The following is a 22,500-nucleotide window of genomic DNA, read 5'->3' on the forward strand; positions in this document are numbered from 1 at the left end:
TATTTGAGAGAAAGGGGGAAAAGAATCAAGAGAAGTACTTTAATATAATCTGAATGGATGACTGTCAACAACTTTCATTTCAAAGACAAGTCAAAATAATCATCCCACCTCAAGAAGCATGTCCTTGATCTGCCTGATTCTCACTCCTGTTGCTCCTCCCCTTGATGAGACTAAGTCCATCAGTTTCGGAGTGCAATGGTAAAGTTTAGCCATAAAGGTAGATTCAAGGTTGACGGTTGTTATTCTCTTGAATTCTTCATTTATCTGTAAACCATACAAAATTAAGAATGTCATTGCTTGCTTAAGGGTGGGGAAAATCAACCAATAAAAATTGGCTACCAAGCAATAATGGCTTTAAATATACAATATAAGGGGAAAAACTTAACTGAGTAGGCTCACATAATGCAGGCCAGCGCTTCATGAAGTCCCTTATTGCAGGGGATCCATAAATGATCTCTTGTCTACGAAGAGAGAATGTTTTGGCCATTTTCTCAGCAACTACCTGGCAATTATCTCTTTTTGTCACTTCGTGTAAGAGGTCAACTCGTTCTTTCTCCAAACTTTCAGTGCTTTCACCTTGAGGATTGAGGAGGTAGGTAATTTACTTCAGCTTTTTTAGGCTTTTTAACATTTTTTGCAGGGGCCTGCTCATGTGCTGGTTTCCTCTTGAGTGAGTTTACTTCAACTTCTGGACAGCCAAGACCCCGAAGTTTGGATCTGAAGTTGTTCATCTTATATTTGAGTCGCTGGATCCATCCATAGCATCCATTGAACGATCCTGGTTCTTTAAGGCAGGGATGTTTTTTGATCAAGGCCTCTGCTACTTGACTTAGTTGTGCACTTGATGGATAAGCAGTGTACTCATAAATGACTTCAGCTAATCTTCCAAGAATGTCTGGAAGTAGGGAGATGAGATTTTTGGTGCCAAAAAAAGTCCCAGAGCAAGTAAAGTTTTCATTGCCTGACTGAAGCAAAATCTCTGTACTCGAAGAGAAACGAGGGATTGGAAATTCTGAGGGCCAACCCTTTGACCGCTGGGTTAAACTTCCTGTCATGAGGTCTGGAGATACCGGCAATGTGTCATGGGAGGACACAGATGAGCAGGCTTCGTCAGAAGACTGAACAGAACCATCAATAACACTCGAGAAAGACCCATCGACGTCTGTTAAGGTCAAAGTTACTGTAGCTGGTTCTTGGATATACACAACCTTGATAGTATCCTTATCTGTGATGTCAGTTGTCGAACTCAAGGAGAAAAAATCATTACCAAAATCAGCATCCTTGTAATGCAAACAGAAATTCCCATGAATCCCAAATGCATCTTGAACAACTGAACAAAGTTCTTCAACTGTTCCAGGGATTCCAAATGGTAATGTCAGTTTCTGGACATTGTGATCTGAAATGATCACTCGGAGATGGGCTGGTTATGACATAACTCAATCTGTAAACTCATAAAATCACTCACTGGCCTTGAATTACACAGTATCTTTGTATCACCAAAGTCTCACTTAGATTGGGGGGACACGGACACATTGATACTGTATTCCTTATGACCTAGAAAAATGAAAACTTAAAGTTGGATCACAGTAGTAATCAAAATAATTTACAAGACAAATACCATCCCTAACTCGTTCCTATCTTTTTCTGCAGGTGTTGTAAGTATAAAATCAACACTGCATAAAATGGCCAAGAAAGAAAAAGTAACACTAATGCTATTGTTTTTAATACTACAAACAAAATTCTGCTAATTTTGGTCAAATAACTATTAGTCTGTTGTGGAACTTCAAGGCTATCTATGTCACTGACATCGGAATATATTAAAAATATATATATAAAAGGTCTATAAATATCTTGAATTTAGATTACATAAAGAAGCTGACAAATAAGCAAAACTGAACCACTCTTTGTTTCCCCATTGTAGAAATGGAAAGCTCTCTCTGAGCAGATTCATTAAATGAAATTTATCCACTTATGCAATGCGGAATATCACTTAAGTGCCCTTGTAGAAGTACAAGCTAACATATGCTAATACATGAACTGTATTAGCAGGTGTAGCCTAGCCTTTTGTCCATGAGTCCACTATTGGTCATATCATAATTGAAAACCCAGATTTATTGCTTTAGTAGTTTCATTTGTAATGTAAATGACACTCACCTTGAAATTATCCTTTGTATAGAATTTGTTCAGAGTGTTGTCCTCAAACACTGTCTTAACTGTCTGAACTTGTCAAGGCATGTTTGGAGTGAACTTGAAATCCTTAACTCAAGATGAAAAAAAAAAGTTATCGAGCCAATTTCATTAGGTCACTACGACTTGAATTTTGTTCTTTTTTTGGTCGAAGCAAAAATTTGAGTCTAAAATACACACAATATTATGTGTGTATGATTACAAGCATTATTATGTCAGCATAACTCGTAAAAATAATGTTTGCAACTTAAAAAGTTTATCTACATCAATAAATTACATTTTTTATTTTGTAACCATAGATTTAATTGAGTGGTGGTAAATAGTCTCTTGAATTACTTTTTAGAGTGCAAAGACTGAAGAGACAAATCACCATATAATGATTTAAGGATGGAAAGGATGAGAAAAACATGCTTGGCAGAGACAAGCTCTGAAAGAGATATTTAAGAGCCTGGGCGGCACATTGGAAATGGAAAAGCTTTTTCTTTTGCTTTGCTTTCTGAGTCGCATGAAAGAGTCATTTACCCACCATACCGAACAGTCTGCCAGCGGTGATAATAATATGTAAAATTATATATTTAAATGCTCCTTTCTTTATTCATGTTGATACAAAGACATTAAAACACTGGCTAGTGGTCATACATGTGATAGTTTATTTTTATCCGTATTGGCTGCAGGTATGATAAAAAAATATATTTACTCCCTGTAAAGCAGCCTGCTCTTTTTCATTTAATAAGGGAACATTTTGTTTTTATGCTGGAAGAAAGAGCAGCATGTGGTCGAATCTTTACCAGCTCCGTGTGAACAGACACCTGAGGATTTAGTTTTAGATTAAATGAGAGCTGCTGAGTGATTTCCAGCTTACTTGACCATCTCTGGATTTTTCCACACCTTTGGAGAAGATGATGTGTATTTCCATGGCGATCTGTATGGAATAGTCAGTGAAGTGTGAACCACAAACAAACTGGCGTGGTAAGGATAGCCGCAGTGGAACGCTCATGATGTTGGCAGGGAGTCCGCTTCAAGAATCAGTCCCATACTGTGGAAACTGTCTAAGCGTGTCATCTTACTCACAAATGAAAATATCATGTACAAAGGAAGACTAAAAAATTAAGCCCCTGACTGAGTAGAATTACTGCAGTTAAATGATGATCTTACTGCATGTTGCAAAACATCTACTGACGCTCGTGTTTGGATTGGCTTCCCGAAATAGCAGCTGGAGGGCACCTGACTGGAGGACCACGACAAACGGCTTGGCTTTTTCTGGAATTAACTGGCACAATATTAAAAGCAGTAACTGTTTTTGGTGCCGAAACGCTTTTGTGCATTAGTCAACATTCATCCATTTTATTAACTGCGTAGTCTAATTAAAGGTCACGGTGAAGCTGGAGCCTGTCCCGGCAATCATCAGGTGAGAGGCAAGGTACGCCCTGGACAGGTCACCAGTCCATCAAAGGGTCAACACAGAGAGACAAACAACCATTCATGCTCACATTCCCTCCTAAGGACAGTTTAGAGTAACATGCATGTCTTTGGGATGGTGGGAGGATGCTGGAGTGTTAGTCAACACATCAGATGAATTTGTATTTCTTTTTTTTTCTCATTACTTTTAGACTTTTTGTTAAATATTTTTTGGTCAATAAATTAAACAATATTGAACATTAGGATATTAGGATATTGAAACTTTAGTCTAACAATGTTCAACAAAGATATATATATAAAGTTTTAAAGAAAAAACTGTTTTACAATACATAATATACATAGAGCTAAGAGGACAGAGTATAAAGTACTATTACGTTTAGTATCCATGCCGTGTATAATTCATGTCTAAGATATACAACACCAGTTTAGCATAGTTAGATGGTTATAAACCAGCATGTATTGTTTATTAAGGCAGCTCAGGGGTGAGAAGAGCTGAAATAGTCAATATGTTAAAGAGGTTAAAAAGATCAGTTTTAGTCATACTGCTAGGTTTGGAGAGTAATTTACATAAAGATGACTGACAAAACATTTCTTGCACCATAAATGTTTTATTTCCTATACGTGTGTACTTTACAATCTTCATAATTAATGAAGAATCAGTACATTATGTGGAGACCCTCTGTAGACAGTTGCCTGATATCTTCACAATGAGTCTCAGCCTCTGCTAAGACATTTTTACTTCACCGCGCTTGTAAAAATAAACTGTGACACTCCTTTAAATTTCTGCAGCAAAACCTGTTTAAAGCCTAAGTTCAGATGTTCTCGCTTAAAGTTAGTTATGGTGTTTAATAAGTGTCAGAAGCCACATGTGGAAAATAAAAAGAACAAAGCTGCCAGTTCTCAGGAAACAAATGATAGATATATGTATGCATGTGTATATGCATATGTAGATTCCAATCTTTCGGGTGCCGATTTAAATTGCGATTCTCTGATATTGCTGTTTTTGTAGACTTAAAAAAAAAAAACACAAAAAAAAAAACTAAACTGTTTTTTACTTGTTTTTCTTCATTTCAATGAGGAAAGCACAACACAGTAGCCAGATCATCATGCTGCTGCTATAATGCCTAATAAGACAAGTAAAAAGATCAGTAAAACAATAAAAATGACAAAAGTTTTATAACAGATTGTTTTGGGGTTTTTTTTTGTTTTTTTTTATTTAGATATTTTAACAAAAAAACTATTTTAAAATTGTGAAGCAAAAATATATAATATAAAATATTTTATATATATTTTATATATATATATATATATATATATATATATATATATATATATATATATATATATATATATATATATATGTGTGTGTATATATATATATATATATGTGTGTGTATATATATGTGTGTATATATGTATGAATATGTGTGTATATATAAAATAACCCTCACATAGAACAGACAGTTCATCTTACTCACATCCTCAGTTTAGTTAAGATCTTCAGGTGTTGAAGGTTCACTTAGTTTTTAGATGGAATTGAAAATTGAAAAATTTGAAAAATCAGCATGAAAATTAGGATCAAGAAATCCTAATTTTATTTAGTTTAGAGAAACTTGTGTGTATATTACATCACTGTGACATTTCTGCTCTTTCCTCTAAAGGTGAGAGTAATTATTAATGTAACTTGTATGTCAGTAAATAACAGAGGGCATAAGACAAAGAGCTAAATATCTCAGCCCTTGAGGTAGAATATCTTGAGAATTAAAAGTAATTGTTCAGCTGTCACATGAAATATATTACTTACTGTATTTTTGCTGTATTATGGGCTCAAGGCAATATAGATTCCCACCGCGTCATGATGTACGCAAATCGGCATGTACTTTACAGGAAGAAGCAGCACGACTTCAACTCCACCTCTGATGTCCAACCTGAAACTCTCGCCTTTGTACTGAGTTTTGTGTTGCCATTGTTCAAACACAAAGCAAATGTGTGCATTAATTATGCTTTCTTGAGAACAAAGGAGCGTTTTGAAAAGAATGACTCATTACTGAAATACAAACCGGATTCCAAAAAAGTTGGGACACTTTAGAAATTGTGAATAAAAACTGAATGCAATGATGTGGAGGTGCCAACTTCTAATATTTTATTCAGAATACAACATAAATCACAGGTCAATAGTTTAAACTGAGAAATTGTATGATATTAAGGAAAAATATGCTCATTCAAAATTTCATGGTGTCAACAAATCCCAAAAAAGTTGGGACAAGAACCTATTAGAGGCTGGAAAAAGTCATTTGAGCATACAGCAAACACCTGGAAGACCAATCAGCACTAATCAGGTCAATTGGCAATATGATTGGGTATAAAAAGTGCTTCTCAGATTGGCAGTGTCCCTCAGAAGCCAAGATGGGTAGAGGATCACCAACTCCCACAATGTTGCGTAAAAAGATAGTGGAACAGTATCAGAGAGGTGTTACCCAGCGAAAAATTGCAAAGAGTTTGCAGTTGTCATCATCAACTGTGAATAATATCATCAGAAGATTCAGAGAATCTGGAAAAATCTCTGTGCGTAAAGGTCAAGGCCGGAGAACCATACTGAATGCCCATGATCTCCGGGCCCTTAAACGACACTGCATCAAAAACAGGAGTGCTACTGTGAAGGAAATCACAGCATGGGCTCAGGAGTACTTCCAGAAACCATTGTCAGTGAACACAATCCACCGTGCCATCCGCCGTTGCCAGCTGAAACTCTATTCTGCAAAGAAGAAGCCATTTCTAACAAAGATCCACAAGCGAAGACGTTTGGCGCATCATTAAGAGGAAGGTCAGACAAAGAAGACCCAAGACGATTGAACACTTAGAGGCCTGTATTAGACAAGAATGGGAGAACATTCCTATGTCTACACTTGAGAAGCTGGTCTCCTCAATGCCCAGACGTCTGTTGAGTGTTGTAAGAAGAAGGGGGGGTGTCACACAGTGGTGAAAATGGCCTTGTCCCAACTTTTTTGGGATTTGTTGACACCATGAAATTTTGAATGAGCATATTTTTCCTTAATATCATACAATTTCTCAGTTTAAACTATTGACTTGTGATTTATGTTGTATTCTGAATAAAATATTAGAAGTTGGCACCTCCACATCATTGCATTCAGTTTTTATTCACAATTTCTAAAGTGTCCCAACTTTTTTGGAATCCGGTTGTATTTTCGAGAGCTTTTTAAAGTTATATCCACAGCTTTAGAAGGAACTAGTCTTATCACATTTTAAATGGAAAGAAAGTGTCTTTAGAACATTTAGTTAATAACCTTAAATCAGGAGACGCCTTACACACACATACAGTATTCCTTTTTTTTTTAATATTGATTATTTTTATTTCACATTGAAAGTAGTAAAATGTCAGTATTCACAGTCATTGTTGGTATTTTAGGTTGGGATTTGCTGTGCATCTGCTTTAGTGTTATTGATCATTATATGACGAAGGGGTGGGGTGTGGGTGAATGAGTTTGTTGTAACAAAATAAATTGATGGCCTATCAGCATGAGGGGGAGGAAAGGAAAGTCATATGGTATATTAAATGTACTGTCCAACATAATGTGAGTGGGATGCAGGGGAACCAGTTCATCGACTCAGTAACACATTGTCTATTGGTTTTGACAACATGCCTGAAAAATATAAATAACGTGTTTGTTTAAAAGGCAAAAGAAACTAAACTGCACTAGTTTATACACTGCATCGATATCTTGATTGTCAGCTGGAAATCACTCCTCTTCTTCCTGTTATATCACTGATGAAAGGACCAGTAAAAGGTCACAAAGGCTTGGAGAAATGGAAACAGCAGAGGTGAGGAGGCACATCGAGCGATGTTGGAGTGAAAAGCCTGAATGAAAACTTGGCACATGACTTGGCTGCATGTTGTGTCCATGCTACGGGAAGGACTCTCTTTTTATGTGCAATTGGTTTTAAATGGTGTCATCAGTGTTCAGTCAGGTCATGTGGAGTTGTGCTAAGGTGTGGACCCCTTCATTTGTTGCTTAAAACGTATGAATACACATCTCAAAATAAAGCAAGAGCACGTTTGGTTAAACAGGAAGTAGTGCGAAATAAACAACATCAACACTGAAAAGGGATGTTGATTGTCATGGCGATAAGGCTCCTGGTTCCAACCTCTGGTCCACTCGTTGTGGAGATTGCATTCGAACGAACAAATGAAAGAAGATAAGAATAGAAAAAATATATGTACCTACACACACTTATACATACAGATACATACTAAGGAATAAAATAATAATCTTCATAATATTAATATTATTAGTATTAACAATAATACTAATTCCTCATCAGTTCAATAATTAAATAAATTCAGGAAAGAAAAGGAGTTACAAAGAAAGGAGTGGGATAAAGTGTACAGTTAATTGGTATTCCCACCCCTTTCTACTCATCTACTTTTATATTCTGTGTCACTGCACGTCACATCATACTTATTCAATTTACTATACATATTTACATTCACATATATACACATGTACACATTTCTATATACATACATGCATATACACACAGATATACTACAGACATCCACATACTTACACCCATATCTACAAAATTACATAAATATCCAACAACTTTTAATGTTCCTCATATCAGTTTTTTATTTATTTTTTTCTTCTGGTACTCGATCTTCCTCAAACAGTCTGCTAGGTACATGCTAGCTTAACTGGAGTTTTTAAACTGGTGAATGTGTTTGAGTAGCTGTTTTCCTCCGTGATGGATTGGCGGCCTGTCCTGGATGCATCGTTTCTTGCAAAACGTTCAGCTGCCTACGTGAAGCATAGTTACATGCAGGTGTAGATGTGTCGCTCCAGGAGCTTTTAAGTGTCGTGCTGCTGAAAAGGAATTATTGAATCCATAATGTGGTTAATACAGTCATGAATTAGACAGCATGGAATAAACTTTCATCGTAATGCAGATGATACTCAAATATACTTATCCTTTAAACCAGATTAAACAAATCAGCCCAATAGGCTACAAAATTGTCTCATAGACATAAAGACTTGGATGTCTAGAAATTTTCTCCTCTTAAACTCAGATAAGACTGAAGTAATTCTCGTAGGATCTGAAAAACTCAGAGCTAAATTTTCCGGTTTTGTAATGAACCTGGATGGCATTACTTTAGCTTCCAGTGCTACAGTGAGAAACCTTGGAGTAATATTTGACCCTGACCTGTCCTTTGGCCCACATGTTAAGCAGGTTACTAAAACAGCCTTCTTTCATTTACGTAATATAGCCAAAATTAGAGTCATTCTGTCTCAGAGTGATGCAGAAAAACTGGTTCACGCTTTTGTTACTTCGAGACTAGATTACTGTAACTCTCTATTACTGGGCTGTCCTAAATATGCCCTGAAAAGCCTTCAGCTGATCCAGAATTCTGCAGCCAGAGTCCTGACCAGAACCAGCATGAGAGATCATATTTCTCCAGTTTTAGCCTCTCTTCATTGGCTGCCTGTTGAATCTAGAATAGAATTTAAAATCCTTCTCCTTACATATAAAGCCCTCCACAACCAGGCACCACTATATATCAAAGACCTCATTGTTCCTAATATACCAAGCAGAGTACTTCGTTCGCAGACTGCAGGCTTACTTGTGGTTCCTAGAGTCTCAAAGAGCCGAGCAGGAGGCAGAGCCTTTGGTTATCAGGCCCCTCTCTTATGGAATAAGCTCCCAGTTAGTGTTAGGGAAGCAGACACCCTCCCCACCTTTAAGACTAGGCTGAAGACTTATCTTTTTGATAAGTCCTATAGCTAGGGATGGTTAGCATCCCTTAGTTATGCTGCTATAGGTTTAGACTGCTGAGGGACATTTCCTGATACACTGAGCTTCTTTCTTTTTCTCTTTATCTCTCTCTTTATCCCCCCCCCAATAACAGTGTTGCATCATTATGTATGTCTCCTGTCTCAGCAGGTCTCCCTGGCCGGGAGCAGCAGTTCCTGTTGTCTGTTGTCTTTCTGTCCTCTTCCCCCCACACAGCAGAGGCAGATGGCTGCCTGTCCTGAGCCGGGTTCTGCCGGAGGTTTCCTTCCTGTTAAAAGGGAGTTTTTTCCTTCCCACTGTTGCCAGCGTGCTTGCTCAGGATGGGAGATTGAGTTGGACTCAACTCAATCTGTTGGTTTCCTTATATAGGCTATTATGAATTGGCCTTCATTATGTTTTCCCCTCTGTCTGTAAAGCGTCTTGAGATGGCATTGCCGTGATTTGACGCTATATAAATAAAGTTGAATTGAATTGAACTGAATTGAATTGAATGCTGAAACTGCTTTCCTTTGAAACCTTTTCCCCTTTACCAACCTTTTTTATATCTGTAATTACAGAAACCCTAAACCTCAAAGCTTATTGAAAGTAAAATGTTATGCATTATGAAAAGCGGCACGAATAAAGTGCTGCAAATTATCACCAAAAGCCCCCACATCCCCTGATTTCAGCTCACGTCTTCAGTCTCCTAAAAGCTATTGATTAGTTTTGAGTGCCCAAAGCTTCCTGTTTTCATCCAGGTTTGGTTGTTCCGAACACAGAAAAGTTGAAATTTTAATTCTTTCCCCTGAACGAGCTGAGCAGGAAGCTCTGCACAGACAAAAAAGGCTTTACTCAGAATGCGAGGCTGTAAGAGTATAAACACTAAGTGACAACTCATGTGTTCAGTCCAGCGCTTTGAGGCTTTCTCCGTATTATTTTAGCACATATGCGTGTGCTTGGAAAAACTCCTCTATTAGCTTGTAGTCGAGCTTAATGCACAGCAGGCTGCGGTGGTCAGTGCTGAAGCATAAATACAGAATTATAGGTGTTCTGTTATGTCCAAACACTGTGTTTGTGGTTAATTCATGGATATAATAATTACCCCCCAAAAAAGATTTTATATTAAAAACAACAAAAACAGGTTTTGTAACATGATTTGAGTTGTTTGCGTAAGCTGTTTAGTAACTGATTGAGAGTTTAGCGTGTTGCAGAACCGGATTAGGTGGTCTGAATGACAGATGGATTGATGAATGCACACAGCTTGCTCAGACAGAAGGATGAATTACATTTTACAGCACCAAGGACTATTTAGAAATTAGAATATTTTACAGACAAATATTTCGATAAAGTCAGAAAAAGTCTCACAACAACTGCATGTAGATGCAATGGCTGAATGAATTAATTCTCAAAATCAGAACAGTGTTTTAATTCTTTGAAAGCCACAAAAAAAGCAGGTTTTTATTTGACAAAATACCAGAAGAAGAAGACAATCCTGTGTTTGAATGACTACGGACTTCATTAAAAGTTACACATAAAATACACATTTATCGTTTTCTATCCAGGGGGTTATTTATATGAGTTAAACTTGGTTTGTGTTAGAGCCTGTTGCTTTAAGCGCCCCCTTCTGAAAGGTCCTGTTTGCTTTAGCTGCTGGAAAATACAGATTTTCTTTTGTAAGCCTATGACACCGAACTGACAATTTGCAAATGTATTTCATTGTGACATCAAGGTCAGGAAGAAGATTCTGGATTCATACTGAAATAACAAAAACTAATAATAAAAAAAAATCAGTAAAGTTGATATAATCTGTTTAAGTTGAAGTTGTTTGTGTGTTTTTTTTAGGTTGAACCCAAAGAGCCGCGGCAGCATACCAGCCAGGTGAGGAGAATAAATAAGCCAATCCAGCTTTGGCCAGCATGACAACTTTTCAGAGCTCTGCAGAAAACGTACAGTTTGTGATATCAGTGTGTTACTTTGTGTGAATGTGCCCATCAGTGCAACATCTCCCAGTCCCACCTCGCCACGTTCTCCCTCCTGGCCAATGTTCTCTGCCCCTTCAAGTCCGCAGCCAGTATCCTCCGCCTCCAGTGACTCTTCTCCTGTCAGGTTGGTCCACGCCGGTTGGAAACAGATTTTAAGCCAGCTTGTAATTCAGAGAAGCGAGGATGGACATTAGTTGTGTGTAATTTGTAAATGTGTTAAGTGAGATGAGGAAGCCAGCGATTTGGGGCTTAACTTTAGGAGGTGTTTGGAAATCTCACTTAAATAAGTTATATAAATGGTTTTCACTTGTTTTAACTTGTCTTTTATTAAAACTTCATCACATTCAACTACTCAACAATTGCTATCTTATTAATGGCGATCAGCAAGAAAAAAGCTTTCTTTAAGCCCAAAATGTCCTTAAGCAAGCTTCCTCCACCTCACAGGCCTCTGAGAGCTGTCATGTGGTTGCTGTGACCTCTGACCCCCCCCCCCCCCCCCCCCCCCCCCCCCCCCCCTCCTCCCCCCTCCCCCCATGAAAGGAGGGAATTTAAAAGCTAAATTACTGCTCAGTGGATCAGGGTAGCATCTTAGACCGAGAATGTGCTCTGAACTATTTTTATACGCAGGTCACAGCAGTTCTTCTTACGTAAGTTTCTCTTTTTAAATTGTAGTGAAAATGCATCTCAATTGGGTGCAGTTACCAAACTGAGGCTTGGCAGGCATGCAGCGTCTGTCACAGCATTTTACTGCTTCACATTTCAAGACTCAAGTGTCCTTGGTGATGTAGTAGAAGCTGCTAACAGCTGGTCCTGCTTTGCACCCCCAGCAGTCCGCCTTCCCCTACGACTGCCGTGTCCGTGGCATGCTCAGTTTAAGTTACAGGAATATAACAAATGGCGTGTATGAGTGTAAAGAAGTTTGACCTGTTAAGACTTGAAGTGGCCTGTTGACATGTTCACAGGGCAGACCCACATGTTGCATCAGGTCTTTAAAGGTTAAATGAGCACGGTGGCGAATAAAACACAAATTACAGCTTAATTTAGTTCACAGTCTGATGAGATAACCTCTTTTCAGTTCGTTTATGCCGGAAAATGTTCCATTTTATTAATACCTCCATTCAGACATAGCTAAAAGTAATTAAACCATCTTTACTTATTGGTGTTCTCTTATTGCTTCCAGTATCACAGGCAGAAAGGCTCAAGCGCTGTATGCCTGTAAGGCAGAGCATGACTCCGAGCTGTCCTTCATCGCTGGAACCATTTTTGAGAACGGTGAGTTTCACTCTGGGTGTGTCGGCTGTGAGGACGAAGGAAAGAATGTGTGTTGGTGTAGAGAAACACACACGTCAACCACGGGAATGACCGTTTCCTTGCTACTACGTTTGTCACAGTTCATAATTGTGTTTTTATTTTTATGCAAACAGCTCTGAAAAACTTTTTTTTTTTTGTGATTTTTAAGTTACTAAAACTCATCACTATCTAATACTTGAGGCGTTGAGTCCAAAAGGGTGTCGAGCAGTTTCCCTATTTGTTAAATATCCTTTAGTCTGGCAGCTCGTATTAACATGAAGCGTGCTCTGAGGCGCTTGGGGAATGTGTGCAAGCAGACAAGACTGCAACAAATGCCATGCATGGCAAAGATCTTAATATGTCTCAGATTGGAGGAGTTGTGTGTTTTTGTTTTGGATAAGAAAAAAGTAAGGTGAAAGTAACCGCACACAGTGGCCAATCATCCAGTCTTTTTTCTTTATTTATCTTTCCACCTATTTCACTGTCAGACTCAACTATACTTTATTTGCTCAGCTCTGTTGATGCTCAGATTGAACAAATGTTATTATAAAAAGCCTGTAAAGTCAGGTTTGCTCTGCTTCACTTATTAAAGTACATAAAAATGGTTGACCTGTACAGTTATTATCATATGTGTGTATGTCAGAAATTCTGTTTCCCTTCAAACACACAACAGGAGTGGCAGGGATTCATTTTTCTTTATCGTGCCAGTTGACAAATGGTCCCTTTGCTCTAAATAGAGTGAGCTGCATGAAGACTGCTGGGGGTTATGTAATGCAGATCAGTGTCATCTGAGCCCCATGGGCCAAATTGTGACCTGGGGGACATGTAATCCTCAAAGTGGTATCTGAGCACTGCTGTCTTTTCATCGGTAGCCAAGGACGTTGCACTCCATCTGTCACCATGGAGCTTTTTTTTTTCTTTTTTCTTTTAGCGGGTATGCCATAGAGATATGATGAGTGTTTATCTTAATTACAGCTGAGATTAATCTTACTGCATACTGGCTGCACATGGAAATCATACAGAGCAATGAGGAGCAAATACAAACCCTGTGTGGGTTGAGCTTGGATTTGGTTTCTTCCATTGATGTAAATTATGTAGATGTGAGGAACACTCTGCTTCCGCCATCATTTGGATGGGAGAATAATGTGGGCTGTAAATGGGCAGACAAAGGCTTCACCATATGGGATTGTTTACATGTGAGCATTATAGATTGCTTATATATGTGCACTTAGGTACCGATTGGGCATCCTCTCTGGGACTTAGTCACATCCAGCTAGTGCATAAACCTGCAGATTTCCTTTTCAGCTGATTTGCAATCTATGTGGACCCTGCGTGCAAATGCTGGAATCCTTGTCTCTTCTCAGGGTGTTTAACTTTTACACATTTGTGCTTGATAACTATTAACATTTGTTGAAAAAATGATAATCTAAATGAATGTTGTATTTTTCTCCATAGTTCATGCGTCCAGGGAGCCTGGCTGGTTGGAAGGGACTCTGGATGGTCGAACAGGACTGATACCAGAAAACTATGTGGAGTTTCTATAGTCCAGGCCTGACATCTCGATAAAACCAGATTCGACTGCACAAAACTCGGTCCACTCTATTAGATTGCATATAATGATGGGACTGGTCCGTTGTTTATTTGCTCTTGTTTTGACTAGGTTGGGAAATGAAACTGGACCAATAAGAAACTATCAAATGGATTTGACTGAGAACTAAAAATAGCAGACTGCCCTGGATTTTACTGGGAAGACTGGCCGTTTCTAGATTTTTTGTGGTGATGTGGGAATGTGTGTGAAAAAAAGAGGTTGGTAGCTGACGGTGGGAGAAAATGATGTGTATAGGTGAGTTAATGTTCTTAAGCTGAAGCTTGTGATCTTTTCTTTTTAGCCTCTTTTTCCTTATATTCATCTGCACTGCCGCTGCTTCAGCATCTTTCATTTCCATCAGGTAGACATCGAGGTCTTTTTGCAGCGTTATTGGCAGGGGCCATGATGAAGAGCAAGTGGCCTTCAGCATTAAACTTACTTGTCCACCTCCTCACTAATGGATTGATTGATTGATTGATTGTTAAACCCCCTTGGGAAATTGGAGCTGTGAAAGCAGACTGAAGTAACTGGGTTTGGCCGTACAGCTGTAAATGTGTTTGTGAGCGCTTGGTTTGCAGCGGTTTGGTAATTCCCGGGGACAAGACTCAGCCTGGCGAATGTTTCAAAGCTCCACTTAGACAGTAGGGGCCTCGGGGCAGATCAGTAGCAGATGAGATGGCCTCAAACGGTTCGCCAAACGGTCAGCGTTAGCGTTCATGTTTATAATGCTTCCCCCTGCAGGGTCCTCTCAGAGAAATGTGAAAAATTTCAAACAAGTTCCACAAACAGATCAGCAGTTTCTAACGAAGCGTGGGAGTAGCAGCTGATTCCTGCTGGTTCAAGCGAGCCGAGCTGCGAGGCCTGGCTCCGTGTGGAGCCATGAGTCATGGTTGTACTATGTCGGTCCATTCTTAGAGTTGTAATCAACCAGGAAGTTGTACGTTTTACATCACAGGACACATGTGTTTTTCCTCCTGGTTTTGTGTTCTGTGCAACACAAGAATAGTCAGAGCAGTACAAAAGAAGCAAACATCGTCATGCGATCAACAACCTAGAACAACCTTTCTCCAGTTTAATCTGAAATGAACTTTTGCATTTGGAACAAGTTTACAGCAAGACAAGACCGTCAGTAATAAATAAAATACAAGTTTTTTTTTTTTTTGTTTTCTTGAAGCTTTGAGGTTTCAAAGGACTAAATCATTCATTTTCAGAATAGTCCTTCAATTTATATAAAAAGCTGAAGTGCTTAGAAGCTCTGATGTGCTTTTATTTCCTGAATGAATGAAAGTTCACCTTTTTCTTTGAACCTTCTGGGAATGTTTTTCTATTTTCTAGGGGGGAAAAAATCTGCTTCTTTTTTTGAACATTGATCATTCTTTTACATTTTAGCATTTTAAACAGGAAAAAAAAATCAAATGGGAGAGTTAAAAAAAAAAAAAAACGTAAATGTGAAATGAGACTACTTTGTTCATATCAAAACTTATTTATAAGACTTTCTTAAAGGCAAAATCTTGCTTTGTATCCATTTGAGGTGTTTTATTGGCCTTGTAAATAAAACCAGCATTTCATGAGGTATAATTTTTTTTGTCCCATGTATGAAATTTTATATTTTGTATTATTAGCAGACTAACTTAACTTCTTGATTCCATCTTTGTTGCCAGATTTTTTTTTTTTTTTTTTTTTAAAGTCTATCCGCAGCCTTAAATATTCTTGCAGATGTTTTGGTGAAGGATTGTTAAGAATTAAAGATAAAACTTATCGGCTCTTTGTCTTCTGTTTTTGTTGTTGTTTTGTGCTGTTCAATGTCAGACAGGCGATGTCCACTTCTCATCCCAACCTTTACTGTCCTGCAAATTCTAGATGTTTCTATCCTCAAGCAGATCTGGTTTAAATTAAATGGATCTCTCCAACAGATTGCTGTCAAGTTCAGCTCAAGCCTGTTTATTCCCCATTCATTTCAGTCAGGTGTGTTGAAGCGGAGACCATGTAGAACCTGCAGGACATCAGCCCCCAAGCACCACAACATGGACATCCTTGGTCTAGGTAAAAGTACTGTCCTCGGTTAAAATGAGCTCAAAATTCAATTCATAATGGTTAAAATCAGTTCATCCTTGTTGAACATAAAAACAACTTTTTATTTCATGTGTGCTACTTCTGTTCCCACTCCCAGTTTAATACAATTCCAGTTCTTTAAAAACCAGATGCTGAACTCGTTTATTTAAACATGTTGAAATGGAGACGCTTTAACCATTTCATGGAAAATATTAGCATTTTGAATTTAAAGCAGAAATGCAGCGCAAAAGTTGTAACCGGGGCAACAAAAGCTGGACAAGTAAATTTCACAAATGAAAAAAAATGAGTGTTTGACTGGTAATTATGTTTAATTAAGAACAGGACAGACAGATCCTCTCAGATGTAAAACTGCAAAGACTATGAAAATCCTACCATCTACAGTATCCACAGTAATAACTGCTTCAGAGAACCAGGAGGAATCTCTGTGCGCATGGACCAGGGCCAAAGGTCAAAACCTGATGCTTGTGATCTTGAAGCAACTAGCGTCCTGCATCTGAACGGTTGTGAAGAGAATTGGGGATGCTACTCTGTTCCAACTCTGTTAACATGTGTTGCTCATATCAAACTGAGCTTTAGACCAGTTCATTGATTTTCTATACCGCCTGGTCCAGTTCAGGGTGGTGGGAAAGCTGGAGCCTATCCCAGCAATTACAGGCAGGACCGTATGGCAGTGTGCACCCCGGACAGGTCGCCAGTCAGTTGCAGACAAGACTAATTTTAAGGGTATCAGAGTTGTAAGATAATACAACATAAAACAAATGGCAATTAATTAGCAATACTAAGCTAAAAGTACTGTAATATTCTTTCATAACATTGATAGGACATCTATTTATAACTAGTGAAGAGAGATTTTAAAATCCTGGAGAAATGCAATCGCTTCAACTTAAAAAAAAAATAATCCAGAGGTCACGTTAAATTACTCGCAGGAGATGTGAATAAACACTACTGTATCTGAGCATTGGGAAAACAGGAAACTTTATTGTGTAAGATGGTTGAACTAAAGAGAAATCCGTTCTTCTGAATTTCAGCGTTGAACCAGTGATGACAGAAACATCAGCGGACACAAAGCCAAATCCAATGTCAAAGAACAACACAGATAATTCTACATTTAATCAAGTAGGTGAAAATAATGACATACTACAGAAAAAGTGTAAATACAAACTCATTTTAAAGCAAACATTCTTTTTTTAATATATATTTTATATGTATTTATATATATATATATATATATATGTATTTATATATATATATATATATATATATATATATATATATATATATATATATATATATATATATATATATATATATATATATATAATGTTACATCAGATTACATCTACGTAACTGAAAAATGGACAAAACAGACTTCAGTGAAAGCCGTAACTACGTCTATCAGTGAATCATGATCTGCCCTTAATCTTGCATGTATTTTACACAAAATAGACTGTGTCAACCAATGTGAGGGTAGTGCAATTCCACCTGGCTCTGGAAAATTTACTTTCACATAGATTTTTTTTTTTTCTTAAAGTGACCGGCGAATCCTCACAACAATAGACATGAGATCCAAAGCAATACCTTTACAGATTTTAAAAAAAAAAAAAAGAAACTGAATAAAACCAAGTGGCAAATGTGTGCTAATAGATGCTACACAAAATGTAACTGATTATTTACTTCTTTTTCTTTTCTTTTTTTCTTCTCTGCTTTGGTCACTTTTGTAAAAAAACAAAAAAAAAAAAACAAACAAAAAAAATTCCTCCCGTCTACCCCCCTTATTTCCTTATATCTTCGAAAACACAGTGAGCAATCATGTCGACTTTTCCACTGACTCCTAGAATTAACATTTACTTCACAAGACAAACATGTTAAACACTTTCTAACGTATTCAACACGTCTACCTTTATCGAACACAAACCGACAGAAAAAAAAATATTTACCTTTTTCGACTCGTTCAATGTACAAAAATGATTGATTAAAATTAGTCATATCAAAGAGGATCAAGCTGATGTATTTAAAATCACAGAAAATAGTCATTTACAACTGATCAATCTCCAAAAGGGCAGATATTTGTCTATTTCCTGATTTGAAGTCTCATTTTGCTATGGCTCTCTGTCTCCCTTCCACAAGGCCTTTAAGTTGAACATGTAGCTGAACGGTACAAGGGAAAGCTGTGAGTATTGAGGTCGACGTAAAAAATATTTAGTCATAGACACTGTTAACATAACGCTGGATATGTCTGCATTGCTATGTACACCTTGAGCCATTTAGAAATGAGCCGGTATGTGGTTACACCTACACATTAAAGCTGGTTTTCTGAAGCACCGTCACCTGGAAACAAATGTAATACTGTATGCATGTCACCCAAAGAAACTCTTACTGTTCATTTTCCCTAGAATAACCAACACACAGCGAGGCAAACGGCATCAACGCCGAAAGTCCCCGCTGTCCGTGAAGCGACCCCTGGTGTGAGTCGCCACCCTTGAGCAGAATTGGCTAAATTTTTAAAAAGCAACGATTCTTAATTGAGGAGCAGTTTGTAGCATCCAGAGCCCGCTGTGCTGTTAGCTGTAAGTAACTGGTCTCCATGGCAACCTGCTACCTGGTTTTACAACTGACATTCAGAGTTGTGTGTGCTGCAGAGCAGCTAAAAGTCCCTGGAGTCGGCATTTTTGGGGAGTAAGCTGGTAGAAGCGCCCGCTGAAAGCCCGGCGGTGGATGCAGAAGCCGCTGCTCGTCTTGAGCTGTGTTTTTTTTTTTTTTTTTTTTTTTTTTTTGCTTTGGCCATCGCATAAGCTGGTGTGGACATTATTTCACACTGTAAATGTTATCAATCGCTGACCGACACTTGTTTGACTTTAGGAGAAATTACAACTTCATAAATTATAAAGAGAGAGAGAGGAAGAAAGAAAGCTATAATTTTCTAGAGAATTTAAAAAATTTTAAATTATGACAGTCATTTTAAGCTGGTGTGCGACGTGAACGACTGAGCACCCTGTAAGCAAAATTACAACAACATGATGCCTGATCTCACCTGGATCGGTAACCTTTCATACCTCCAGGGGCAAAAAGAAAAAAAAAAAAAAAAAAAAAAAAGTAAAAACCTGCTGTCATATTTGGCACTAGTGAGACGTGTCAGTGATGTAATCACTCTTAGCCTGAGCTTTGACTTCAATAATCATTTCAGCAAAACTGCACCTTCTTCCAACAGCTTTTCAATATCAGATGTATTGAAAACCAGTGGGAAAAATGAACTGCTATTATACAAAACAAGACTGCAAACTGTGTGTGCATGTTATTTTCCCTTCCAGATACAACGGGCGTACGTGGATGACGCTGATTAAAGGGTCTGTCTGTGTAAAATGGCACTGAGTGGAATACTTCTGCATATTCTTTGTCTCACTTTATGTTTACCCGTTCCAAACGAAAAGCTAACCGGCCTTTTTCTGGTTTCTTTCCTCTCATTTCATCCAGAACTAAAGTAGCACGCTCTTAGACACTATTTTTTATTTTTTTTTATTTTTCTCCAAACTCTTTTACTTTTCCTTATGGCAGGAGAATTCAGGGCGACTTCGTTCGTAGGATTTATAATTTTTCAATACTTATGATGCCTCATCTGAGTCTGTAATCGCTGTATTCCTGCAGGGTTCCAACATAAAAAAAACGAGCTGGCCATTCATGTAGGTGTGTGGGGATTTTCTAAGGTGAAGGGGAACAAGTAACCTGGCAATGCAAAGTAGACCTCCACGAAACTGCATTTTCAGCTCAAGCTGTGTGAACTCATTCACTCAACAACAATGTTGGTATGAACACAGCTAGCAGTGAAATGACAGCTCTGACTTCATGCCAGCTGTACTTGAATCATTATGGCTATTTTCTGACACAAAGACACCCTGGACTTTTTTTTTTTTTTTAAACACTATGAATGTGTTTATCCAAAATTTACTTGTAATACCCAAATTTTTGTAATTGCTTCATCACTCTTGAACTAAATTCTACCGTTTAACTCACTCGCAGTTCTGTATTTAGACTCCAGTGTGGTTTATTTAGCACAATGCTTGTGTTTAAGTGTATGTATGTATGTATATATATATATATATATATATATATATATACATATATATATATATATATATATATATATATTAGTATGTTACATGGCGAAAGGAGAGAAAACTATTCTTTTATACCTGATTATCAAACTTTTCAAGACCTGATCATGTTAAACTGCTCTCACGCTTTCCAGTCTGTACCATGGTCCGCATCACACACACATGCACGCACATCTGCTGATCAGAACAAAAAGAGAGAGAGAGCGATCATCTCACATTATAAGCACCAGAATGTCAGCTTGGAAAGAAAATAAAAAGTTGCCAAAGAGGAAAAAACTAAAAACGGATTAAAATATGCAGAAAGATATCGATATTAGAAAACAATGGGTCTTGAGAGGATGGCTATAAACTAAAAGGCACTGGTTTTTTTTTTCCCTCTGATACATCCTGTGTAAACATTTGGCTAAATGAATGTGTGTCTGCTTATACTCTGTGACTTCTGCATGTGTGGTCAGCGATGCGCGTCTGCATAAAATAAATGAAGAATATTCCTCTTGGTGATGTGATTTTCTTCCATTGTTTAGGGAAATATGTCGGATTTTTTGTCTTTGTTGTCCTGTAGCCCAGTTAAAAAAAAAAAAAAGTTTACAATTTGTTTTTGTTTTGTTTTGTTTTTTTCTATACATCCCCGTTCACTGCCAACAGTCTTCCGGAAACCCCAGAAAGTGAGCAGTCGCTACATTCGCGGTGCAGTGAAGCTATGCAGGTGAACACTGAGCTGAACAGCTGCGAAGTGTGCATGTGATGGTGTTTTGGTGTTGGTTTTTCCAGTGAACTCTGCAGGTTGAAAAGAGTAAGAAGGAAATTGGCGTCGTTAGAAAACATTTGAGGTCAGGGGGCAGGAGCAAAGGTGGGTGAAAAACATAGATTTTCCAAAAGACATTCAGAGGCCAAATTCTTCTTGGCTGGCCGAGAGAGGACGGGCTACGAGTCAGTGGTTGGACGTCCCGCTGAAGGACAGGAATATGAGGTCTGAGGCCACAGGTAATGTGCTCCGAGGCTGAACGACAGAGGCCTGTAGGGGCGCGGCAGAATTCCCAAAGGGAGGCCAGGAGAAAGCGGAGGAGCTGGACCGGGCTGAGGAGGGAGGCAGGATAAGCAAACGTTCGGGCAGGGCAGGATTTAAGGCATTGATTCACAGTGTAAGGCAGTCATTTCTGATGAAACAGCAGAGGTTTAACGCTCCCATCTTTGAATTTTGGTATCTGGTTGGTGATGATTTCCGCCAGCATCTCTGGGAATTCCACTCTGAGGGGGTTTTATTCACAAAAGTGTAGAAGCAGATCTGCAGAAGACCCTCAACCATCTGGAGAAAACACACACACACAAAGAGATCAATAGAAATCAAAAGGTAAAGTTTTTCCCTTCAGTTGTTTCTGCAGTAACAGTGGCTAAACATAACATATTCATTCCTACAATCAGGTGGCCTTTTTTTTTTTTTTTTTTTTTTTTTTTAAAGACAGGCAGGGATATAAAATGCATGCATCAGATTTGACTGGAGCACAATGACCCTCTAGCTCCAGCTGACAATGCCTGCTAGCCTGACTGATAGGGAAAATTACACCGATAAGATGCAAAGGTGCAATAATAAAACATATGACAGTGTAGAGAAAGTGTGTGTGCATGTGTGTGTGTAAGAGATTTTCTGACCTCCTGCATGGAGTCCAGTAGCTTAGTTAGCTGGTAGAAACGCTGCCAGTTCTGACTGGCGTTCTCCTCTCTCTTGACGATGGCTTTTCCCAGCTCCTTGATGTACGCCATCCTGATCTCATCAAAAACCGCCTGGCTCTTCAGACCTTCTTTCGGCACTACACATACACAAACACACACACACACACACAGCACGATCAGAGACATCTGGGGATGTATTAATGTGCAAGAAGTAAAAGTAAAATTGCGCATCACACCAGAGTTAAATGAATAATGTCCTTCCCAAAGCCTGTAAACATCGAACTGGTTTGAATCCTGTTGGGTTTGTGTTTTTTTGGGTTTTTTTTTTAGGCAGACTTGAAAACTTTTCTGTGCTCTTTCATAAGTCATGATGCTTAAATCCACTGCACCGCTG

At 38.3% G+C, this 22,500-nt stretch overlaps 2 protein-coding genes across 2 annotated transcripts in view; one reads left to right on the forward strand and one right to left on the reverse strand.

Moving 5' to 3' along the window:
• The window catches only part of LOC306761606 (rho GTPase-activating protein 26-like), a 92,790-nt gene extending 77,415 nt beyond the window's left edge, over positions 1-15,375 (forward strand). Inside the window, exons 21-24 of the mRNA XM_079247855.1 lie at positions 11,236-11,271; positions 11,389-11,499; positions 12,556-12,647; positions 14,121-15,375. Coding sequence (XP_079103981.1) covers positions 11,236-11,271; positions 11,389-11,499; positions 12,556-12,647; positions 14,121-14,209 — 328 coding nt within the window. The 3' untranslated portion in view covers positions 14,210-15,375. The remainder of the gene's footprint in view (positions 1-11,235; positions 11,272-11,388; positions 11,500-12,555; positions 12,648-14,120) is intronic.
• A 5,113-nt stretch (positions 15,376-20,488) lies between these two features.
• Positions 20,489-22,500, reverse strand: part of LOC306761868 (glucocorticoid receptor-like) — a 63,061-nt gene continuing 61,049 nt past the window's right edge. Inside the window, 3 exon segments of the mRNA XM_079248194.1 lie at positions 20,489-21,688; positions 21,691-21,741; positions 22,086-22,243. Of these exon segments, the coding sequence (XP_079104320.1) occupies positions 21,587-21,688; positions 21,691-21,741; positions 22,086-22,243 (311 nt within the window). The 3' untranslated portion in view covers positions 20,489-21,586.

Source organism: Telmatherina bonti, assembly GCF_933228915.1.
Source record: "Telmatherina bonti genome assembly, chromosome: 10".
Classification (NCBI taxonomy): Eukaryota; Metazoa; Chordata; class Actinopteri; order Atheriniformes; family Telmatherinidae; genus Telmatherina; species Telmatherina bonti.